A 10,561-nucleotide genomic window follows, 5' to 3' on the forward strand; every position below is an offset into this window, starting at 1 on the left:
CTTTTAAACCCCAAACTCTTTGGGCTTAAATAGGATGGTATTAGATACAAAGGCAATATACTGCCATATTTTAAGTTGAACCTTGTGTCTTTGTCCAGAGTTCAGCAGTACATTTCACATGTGAAGATGGAGTTTACAGATGCTCTGAGCCACCTTTTATCGCCTTGGTGGTCTATGCTTTTCTGCTGAGATCTGTCCTGGTTCTTGTTGCTTGCAGATCTTTTCAAGCAGCCCAGCATTGCTGGGTATTTAACACCTAACCTGTGCCTGTTACAGTTCCACAGAGTGCAGCTCCCCAGGATTACATAGACTTAAATCTAAAGGTGCTGGCTGGGTTCATAAACAGCAGAATGCTTCAGTTCAGTTTTATGAGGTGGTGTGCATTCAGTCATACTGAATCAATGACTGAAATAAAATATTTTGCTGGCCTTAGATGTGAATCTTAGGGTGGATTCAAGCACATCTTGATGAAGCAAAATGTTAGTGTTGTGCTTTCTCCTGTAAAATCAGAGGCGTATAATTATAACTGCTTGGGGTTTTTTTTTGTTTCAAAAACTAACTGATTCTAGTAGCCACTGACAAGTACAATCTGTGTCTCCCAATAGTTCTCTTTTCTTTAGATCTAAAGCTTTTGAAAGCAGATTTAGGTTCAGCATGTTCGGCTTGATTTAAATTATTGTCAGGTCAAAATTTTACATGTACCTTGCCCCTGTGAAAAAGGCTGCACAACATGCTGACTGAGGGGCAATCACATATTTATAGACCTTAGAGCAAAGGGAGAACACAATGTTCATCTAAACGGACTGCAGCCCTGCCCAGACCTTAGGTTCTTTTATTTAACTCAGCAGCTTGAGGTTGACAAAGAGTATAATTTTGGAACAATATCGAGGCTTGATTTAAGGACTTAAAGTGCTGCAGAGTTTGTCACAGTCATTGGAATTTTGCTTCAGTGGTCAATTACCCTTTCTCTGAAAAATGCCCTTTCTCTGAAAAATCTGTACCTTGGTTTTTTTTGAATTCTCTTAACTTCTTTCTTATGAAAAGTGGATTTTGCTGTTTGACTTCCTCAGCAGGCCTAAGGAGCCTTTTATTTGCCCATAGATATTTTTTTGATTGTTATTTTGTATTTTCACAGATCAGAAAAATTTCTGTACATTCATAAACCCAGTTAGGCAGGCATCTTTTGCGCCCCAGTATTCCTGTGCTAAGGATCTGACATAATAAAAATATGACATCTTAGAAAAGAGTTGGTAGGATTAAATATAATTCATGGCTGAGATATCAATACTGTGGAAGAAAAGGTATTGTGGTATATGCTGTACTTACACTGTAGAAGTCATGGTTGCTCCAGTGTCTCTCAAAATATTATTTTCACCATTTCCTTCAATGTGTCAAACATGCTTTAAATGGCTTGAGTGCTCTGTTATTTCTTTCACCGTAACTAATTCTTATGGAGTCATGTGGCCAGATGATAACAAAAAGGTATCTGGTCCATTCCTTTGTCCCTGGGCAAAATCAGTAATTACTCTGAGCCCATATGATCTTCCTTCCATTCTTTTCTACTGAGAAGTTGAAATAAGATCAACATATTATTTCCACAGAGAATGAAAATTACAAAAAAAAAAAAAAAGAGTTTTCAAAAAGCCTGAGTCCTTTCTCACATGGTAGCAGAGAAAACTTAGAAACCAAGTAAGATCAGTGGGAGTCACTGTTGGTAAATCCTGCCTCAATGCATTTGTCTTGTTGATTTATGACTAATTATCGTTCCTCTTTTGTCCTTAGGGCACTTCCTGCGATGATGGAGTGGGTCCGAACTCAGAAGGCAGGAGAAAGTGGTGTGAATATTATCACTGCAGATTTTGTAGAACTTGGTGACTTTATCAGCACAGTCATAAAGCTCAACTACGCCCTGGGTGAAGGTGAAGATGACACTACTTGATAGTACTGTGATATATGTGTTGTTGCATTATTTAGCATTAAAAAAAAAAAAGATTGTATTCTAAAAGACTTATATTGTAAAACACTCATCTTCTTGTAACACACTGAGGTGTTTAGGGCTTTAGTGGGTGGGCATAAGGAAAATGTTTTCATCATTTATGATCATTTATCACATTTGTGTTTCATGTGAAGAGCAAAACTAAACATGTTTACAGTGTTTGATGAAAGAAGGCCATTTACAGGTTCTCCATGAGGTACCAAATGTGATTCATGTGTCTTCTATGGTTATGAACAGTGCCAAGAAACTTGTTGCAAGGGGATGTATATTGTCCTCTTCCTGCTCACAGCGGGATTCCCAATGGTGTGAGCGTTACACTGGGAGACTGAGGGCAGTATATCTGGCACGAAAATTTTAAGCTGCTACATTTCATCTCTTAGGTGGTTTAACCGATCGTATTTATCAATGAGCTACAGGTTTAAATGCCTTTGTGATGTGAATCCAAGGTCATGCTTTAACACACACATAATCAGTGGACAGTAAACATGATGTGTTACATACCATAATCAGTGGACAGTAAACACTGTGTTATGTACCATAATAAGTGGACAGTAAACATGATGTACTGTGTAGCTTGCACAGAGCACAGACTAAATCCTGCTTGCTTTTCATTCTTAAAATAGGGTTTTCCAATGTCTCTGCCTCAGGTCAAGCCAGCAGATAATGTGATACTGGCCTAACTCTGTAATCACAGAATCATAGAATGGCCTGAGTTGGAATGGACCTTAAAGATCATCTAGTTCCAACACCCCTGCCATGGGCAGGACAATTTTCACTAGACCAGGGCTCAGAGCACCCTCCAACATGGCTTTAAACACTTCAGAAATGGGGCATCCAGAGCTTCTCTCAGCATGTTCCCGTGCCTCATCACCCTCACAGTAAAGAATTTTTTCCTAATATCTAATCTAAACCTGCTGTCAGTTTGAAACCCCCTTATCCTGTCCCTACATGCTTTTGTAAAAAGTCCCTCTCCATCTTCCTTGTAGGCTCCCTTCAGGTACTGGAAGGCCGCCATTAGGTCACGCTTAATCCTTCTCTTCTCCAGGCTAAACAAACCCAGCTCTCTCAGCCTTTCCTTATAGGAGAGATTCTCCATCCCTCTGATCAGCTTGGTGGCCTCTTCTGGACTTGCTCCAACAGGTCGATGTTCCTCCTGTGCTGGGGACCCCAGAGCTGGATGCAGTGCTCCAGGTGGGGTCTCAGCAGAGCAGAATAGAGGGGTAAAATCACTTCTCTCAACCTGCTGCCCACACTGCTTTGGATGCAGCCCAGGACACATTTGGCTTTCTGGGCTGTGAGTGCACATGGCCAGTTCATATCCAGCCTCTCATCCATCAGCATCCCCAAGTCCTTCTCAGCAGGACTGCTCTCAATCTGCTCATGCCCCAGCCTGTGTTGATACCGGGTGTTGCCCCAACCCAGGTACAGCACTTTGCACTTGGTCTTGTTGAACCTCATGAGGTTCCCATAGGCCCCCTTCTCGAGCTTGTCCAGGTCACTCTGAATGACGTCCTGTCCTTTAGGTGTGTCAACAACACCACTCATCTTGGTGTCATCTGCAGACTTGCTGAGGGTGCACTCAATCCCTTCATCTATGTCATTAATGAAGATACTAAATAACACTAGTCATAATATGGACCCCAGAGGGAAACCTCATTTCTGCAGGACTGAAACTGCACTTAAAAAAAGATAGGTACAGTCTAAGCCTCTCTTTAAGGCAGCTATGAACAGAACACTTCACTGATTACAAAAATCAGTGCCAGTTTCATCAGTGAGAAACTTCTGCAGTAAAGAATGTAGTAGTTCAATTCTAGCAAATAGCAGTACTTTATAGTCTTTAAATTGTCGGATATAATACTGCATAACGCAAGATTGAAAGGCTACTGAATGGCACTGTTCTAGCAACGGAATCACTGATCATCCTACTTTTAATGAAACACATATAAAAAATATATTAAAAACTTAGTGATTTATAAACTGAGAGCATTGCAACTGTATGACACCTAACTGGATAAAACGCAATCAGTCATATCTCCTGCACACATCAATACATCGGTACACAACTTTGGAAAGCAAAACATTTCATTTGTGCAAAACAACAGATGCTATTACATCTTAAGAGGAATACACTTTTTGAGATATTGCAGGGATTTATGGGATAGAACTAGGGTCAAGTTTACGTTGATATTACTAGAACTTTCGGTTGAGTGAGGAGAATGGCATCATACAATCCTTTGCTATTTTCTGTCAGATGATAATGGCTACCATCTCCCATCAGAGTTTAGAAAATCCAAAATGGTTTTATTGAACAGTTGGGCTACAGGGGTATTATAGACTTTTTGTTGGGTTTAGTTTAGGAAGTGGAATAAAAAGGACACTTGCTGATATTTTATGCGGAGAGGATGCCTTGGAAAAATGTGTGTGCACGTATGTGTGTACTGTAAAGAAAAATGTTAAGTGTGTAGTATAATGACACTTTAAATGTATGTATGTGACACAAAGACATCCGTGCACACTTGCATAATGATATTAGTGGTTCCGGACAGGAATATTATAAATTTGTTTGAAAAAAACCATATAGCTGTTATAAAGTCATGATGCCTCCTTCAGTAGCCTTTTCTTCTGCGTATGTTAGGACTGTAAGAGTCATCCTCAGTGAAATCTGTGATCTAAGCCAGTTAGGTTTTTTACAGCATTTAAACTTTATCCAGACTGCCCCAAAAATTTACCTAAGAGTCCCAGTTTATCTTTTCATTGGAACAAGGGATAGGACTTGAATGCTTTCACGCATAACTAAGCAAGATGTGGAGTGGTTGATACACTTTGTTTGGGGTTTCCACAAGCTCTCCTAGTAAAATTTATGTAACAGACGCATAAAATGAAACATGAAAATATTTTTGAACCCACACCTGTGTGGGTGTCCTATACAGAAATGTGAAAATCTTTGCTTATTTATTGGCAGTGTGGTGTGAAATGCTTTTTTCAATTTTCCGTTTAGCTGGAATTAGTTGCTTCCACACTCTTCCTGTGATCCTTCAGCTGCTTAAATATAGTCAAAAGAGTTAATCTATCCTTCTAACATAGTAAAGTGATCTGAATCTTTGGGTGGAGTAAAAATTATGTTTCTTTTTTTGGATTCTGGTTGAAATTCTGTTGCATCTGAGAGCATCAACACCAGGTTCCTGCTGGTACCCCCTGCTCAAATCAGGGCATCACACACCAGCTACACTAGGCTTTTCGCTTACGCAGAGGTGTACTCAAGGCAAATGCTCTGCTGTATTTTAATAAAGTGTGTATGTGTGTGTGCCTGTATATATGAATAAGTATAGAGCTATCTAGAGTTTGTTAGCATTGTTATGAAATATTTGCTTAGTGTCAGTTTTATTCTAATTGTCATTTGGAAATAAATGAAAAAGAAAAAGCAAAGCAAAAAAAATCCTCTGACAAGAAACAATAATAGACAAATCATATAGTTTTTCCATTAATGGGGAAAAATACTAGCAAAATGTTAAATTCTGGTCAGAAAAGTATGTTTTTGTTTAGGTGTCGATCTTTCTATTGGAGAAGCACAGCACTTTATGGTAGGAACAGGTAAACAATCTTGCCTTAATTACTAAAAGAAAAAAGTGCATTTGGGGATATGCTATCCATGCTCTTCTGAAGATTTCATCTGTGAGGGCCCAAAACTCTTAAGTCCTGATAGAGATGCACTCCCTGTTGATATTGTTTGGGGATCTTGCCAAAAAAGAACAAGCTAGAAAGTACTATGCAGCACAACTGGACCATTCGAGAGCCCAGTTTTGCCACCCATATGCAGCTAAAGCTCTCTTTGATTTCAACCAGAAACGTGCTTGCTGGGCTGGGTCAGATGTGTTATTCTGACCTTATTAATGTGGAAGGTTTCTTCATATGTATTATGAGGAATCTTGCATGGGCAATGAGATGACTGTAATCAGCCCATCAAGGAGAAAGACCTGTCTATACTATTCATCTGCATAAGCATCTATTTACTCAAACTGTCACGTCGTTGACTGCCAGAACATTTTTTTACTTCCTATGCTCATTTTCCCCCCTGCTATGTTCATGATATATACATCAAGTACTGTTGTTTTCTGACATTTTTGTGTGATTACTTGATCCTTTCTTTTCAACCACACATGAAAAATAGCGACTGTGCTACACACACAGAGTGTCTCAGCTGGTGTAGACCCCCCTGGCTCCATTTTTCAGTTTACATATGCTGAGACATCTTTGTTCAGTACTGATCTAACCTGCAGCAATCTGGACCAAACAGGAGGTGATTCCTGGAGTCTAGTTCCTGCCTGGTTTGGTGAGGGGTAAATCAGAATGAGACCACAGGAGCCTGGTTTTAAAATTAGTGGGTTATTTGCATTTTTTTTGGCTGTTGGATACTTTACTGGTTTTGTAGGTTTCAAATCTACAAACCATTCTTTTAAACGTACACATGTATGTATATATAAATGTATATGCATACATGCGTGAGAGGGAACGTATGATCCTGTATGCTAGGCTAAGTCATTACTGATACAAATCTAGACCATTTCTGCTAACTTCAAAGTAGCTATTAAGCCTTTACCCTGAGATGAGAGGGAGCAGATAGTCAGTGTGTAGTAAGTATATGCTGTGTTGCAAAGGAAATTTAAAATTGTGGAGGTTCATTCCACAAAATAAAAAAGGCAGAGTGCCCTGAAAACACAGTTCCAGTGCTGTCTATCCTGAATTTAATATATGAAGCACTACTTATTAGCAACTGATTAGGCTATTTGGTGATTTCAAGAGGTCAGGTAACACCATTTTAAAGTTCTAAACTTTTTTTCAGTGAAGTAAAAGCTAATAGTGTATAATGTATTGCCATATCTCAGTGGTAGCTTCTGTGTTACATACAGTCAATGTTGTTCTGAATTGTATATGTTTACCCAATGATGAGGTTTAAAATATGCTGTATAGTATGTGCAATGTGTTGATTACAAGTATGTTGGAGTTCAGTGGTCTATTTAGTTTTTACTGTGCTGCTGTTTCGTAGGTATATGTGTGTATGGAATTATGAATTGTCTACAGTGTACAAGGAAATAATAATTAATCCTAAAGGAAAAGGGCAGTTATGTAACCTGCCTTAATGCATTAGTATAATATTGTTAAATCTCATAATTATCAGTTCTGTTTCAGATGTTACCAAGGGTTGTCCATAGAGCTGACTCCCTCACTTTTTGGCACTAAGGAGTTAAACTTGAAGTAACTTGGAGCTCACTTACATATTTGTACATTAAGAATAGGATGTTTGCCTGATCAACTACCTTGATTGTACAAGGTGGCAAAGACATGGTTTCCAGTGTGTTACAGATTAAATCACTTCTGCGCACACACAACTCCTGCTGAAGTCAGTGGGAATTGTAATCATGTAATTGAGTGGCCTAAAATTCATCTTCTGGAATACAGTCATGATAGGAGGATGGGGATATCCTGGCTTTAAGGAAGTGCCTGGATGCTATGCAATACTGCTCATGTCCTGTGTTGGAACATAGCTTTAAATTTGCAGGAAGAGCTTTGAACACTGCTCCAGTGTAGGTTGGACTGTAAAAATCCTTATGTGAAAATTATAAGTGTGATAGCCTGATCAGCCTGGCCTGCCCATGTACAGCATTCAGCTTTCAGGAGTCATGGCAGCTTTAAAAAAAACCAAGCTATAATAATTTCCCTGTGGCTGGCAGAACTTACTTAGGAATCTCTACATTGCCTACAGGTATGACTCCTCTACCATTCCCACAACCAGGTCTAGCTGTCGCTTCATGATTTCTTTCTAAGATGCCTCTGCATGAAGACAAGGGTAATTATGAAAGATGTACTAACTAAACACACAGAGGGTCCATCTTGTGCCTGGCTGGTCGGAGTAGACAAAGGGTGCTTGCCCTACAGCAGCACATTTGGTGTGCAATCAGCTTCAGTCAGAACCATGTGAACAGTTACTGAGGGAAAGCAGAAGTCTAATTTTAGACCCTCTTCTGTTATCTTTGTCTAGTTAAAATGCAGCATCTTTCCACTTCTCTCCTTTGCCTCTTCTCAGTGCTCCTTATCTGAACTTCCCTCTACCTGCCAGCTGTGAATATTAGAAATTCGTCAACCTTAGTACCCTGTAGCAGTCCACATGCTCTTATAAGATGCTAAGTGTGGGGCTAAAAGATGGCAGTGGACCTCATCTGATGTCCCAGGATAATTTATCTCCACACTATAAGTTGGGCACGTGCATCCTCTTAGATGGGCCTCAGCTTGGCCAAAGCATATCTCCTAAGATGGAGGTACACTTACGGGGTTTTTTTCTGCAGTGAGATGGCAAGTACTAGCTTCTTCCTTCAGTCCTGGGTCCTAAAAATGTCAGTTTGACTGGGAGAGATTCCTTGAGTAGCTGCAATTAGTTTTGCTGTGAAGCTGAGAACCTTAAAGCAGAATCCTAAGGTTATGTGTAACAACTATTACTGAAAATAAAAATCTATGGTTAAACCCACAGTTTTAAAAAGAAAAAGAAAAATTATCTGGGTTTGCCAGGACAGTTGTTAAGTTTTTGACTGCCTCAGTCAGCAGTAGCTTTAGGATCATCTGGGTGACGATTATTAGGATGTTATTGCCACACTGCCTCCTGACACTGTTCAGGGTCTCTGTACAGAAGCCTTATTATTCCCAATGAGCATTAATGCATTTGAATGACTTTTCTCCATTTTGGTGGGAAAGATGATTGAGTAACACTGAGGACATGGAGCTCCCTGTGTGTTGTGCCCACAAAGGTTCACAGAGCTGCACCTTCTCGTTTTAGGATCTGTTCAATGGTACTTTAATAAATGTTGTGTAAAAAATGCCTACAGTTCTCTATAGCAAATGTGAATTTTTATGACAAGAATGTGTATTTAGAGTTAAAAAAAAGTAATATAAAATCCAGTTTCTTTGTACACAGTAAAACATCTAATAAAGCTCTGGTACCTGTATTTGTGGTTTATGGCTTCATTGCTTCATTTAAGACTTTATAAGCAGGAGGCTTTTTAAGCACAATTTTCGGTTATGGGGTGGAGTTGTATGTTAGACTCAGGCTGTGCTCTTATGTTAGGGGCGTGCATGGACTGCCCCATGAGGGCATTGCCGTGAAAGTGTCGTTTCTCCTTGGTTTCTGTGGGACCCTTCCATACCACAAGATTGTAATGTGCTGTTCACACTGCCCAGGACACAGCAGGCTCTTGGCTACCTCTTTCCCCAGTGGGGTTCTCTAGCTTCAATTTGCCTCAAGCACCAAGGGACCCAGCTGTGTAGCCTGCTCGAACCCAGGCTGCTGACTCCTGCCATTGCTGGTATCTTGTGAGAAGGAAGGAGACAGAACACAGGGATTGCACCTCGAAGTGCCAGTCCGTGCTGTTGTTCCCCTGGGCCTTCCCAGCACTGCCGCCTCCAGCCAGTGTAGGCACAGTGAGCACTGACCACCACTGAAGCAAAACAAAACCTGCTTTCCTGCAGGTGCAGGTGGAGGCTGCCTGCTGCCCCAAGTCTGGCTCCAGGACATGCCAGCAAGTGAGGCCCTCCCATCATCTCCCTGGTGTCTCTTGCGGGTTCAGGGACTTCCCTCAGAAGGCGACACAGGCAACTACCCTCCAAGAGTGCTCTGCACCCAGGAGCATGGCCAGCAAGGCGTGGCTTTGCAGTGTCCTGCAAGAGTGAACTGTGGTATGTTACAAACTAAAAGCCTTTCTGAATGGCAACAACTCAAAGTTTAAGGTTTGTATTGCTTTATCTTCCTAGTGAGGCTGTAAATGTTGTTTTCCAGAACAGATCTCTTTTGCTCACCTCTCCTACTGCATCATGACAAACCTGGCCCAAGTGCACTGCCTTCCTACACTCTGTGGCCTCTCACTTGGCCCAGGTGAAGCCAAGGAGCCAGGCACAGGCTGCCAGGGTTGTAGAAGAAGATGACACGAAAGATGAGCAAGAGTCTCAATGACTCCCTGCAGAAACCCATGAATTAAATTTGCCATCTCTTGAAATCCCTCCCCACTTCTTCCTACCCCACAGGTACTTACCAACGGGAGCGTGTGACCTGCTCTGTACACAGCATGAATTTACATCGTTGCTAAGTGGTTACTGAGCAGTAAACGTAATCTTTAGTTTGGATCAGTATCAATCAACAAAGCTTCCATCTCTCCTTTAAAATGTTGGAAGTCATACCAAATTGTCATGTAGTCAGTAAGTCTGCCCTCCCAGAAAGGAGGGCAGCTGGAATAAAATCTGCAGCTCTTGGGAGAGGGGGAGAATTTAACTCTAGTGCTGGTGGAATGGAGCATGTCGGGGGTGGCATGAATTGCAGCAGGAGCTGATCAGCTGCAAGGTACCCAAACACGGAGCTGAATTTAACAGGATGGCTCTTAGTGCTTTTACTCATGCATCCAAAACTGAGTGTTCAGGCTGGAAGGGGCAGGAAGGGGTAGGGGGAGGTCAGCAGGAAGATATGCACACATAAGCTTCCTGCAATCTTGGAAGACCCAGTTGTTCAGTCTCCATCAGCATTTCATA

At 41.0% G+C, this 10,561-nt stretch overlaps 1 protein-coding gene across 1 annotated transcript in view; it reads left to right on the forward strand.

The window, feature by feature from the left end:
- The window catches only part of PLCXD3 (phosphatidylinositol specific phospholipase C X domain containing 3), a 74,864-nt gene extending 71,816 nt beyond the window's left edge, over positions 1-3,048 (forward strand). Inside the window, exon 3 of the mRNA XM_032676070.1 lies at positions 1,783-3,048. Coding sequence (XP_032531961.1) covers positions 1,783-1,939 — 157 coding nt within the window. The 3' untranslated portion in view covers positions 1,940-3,048. The remainder of the gene's footprint in view (positions 1-1,782) is intronic.
- The last annotated feature ends 7,513 nt before the right edge of the window (positions 3,049-10,561 follow it).

The sequence above is a fragment of the Chiroxiphia lanceolata genome, chromosome Z, assembly GCF_009829145.1.
Source record: "Chiroxiphia lanceolata isolate bChiLan1 chromosome Z, bChiLan1.pri, whole genome shotgun sequence".
Lineage (NCBI taxonomy): Eukaryota > Metazoa > Chordata > Aves > Passeriformes > Pipridae > Chiroxiphia > Chiroxiphia lanceolata.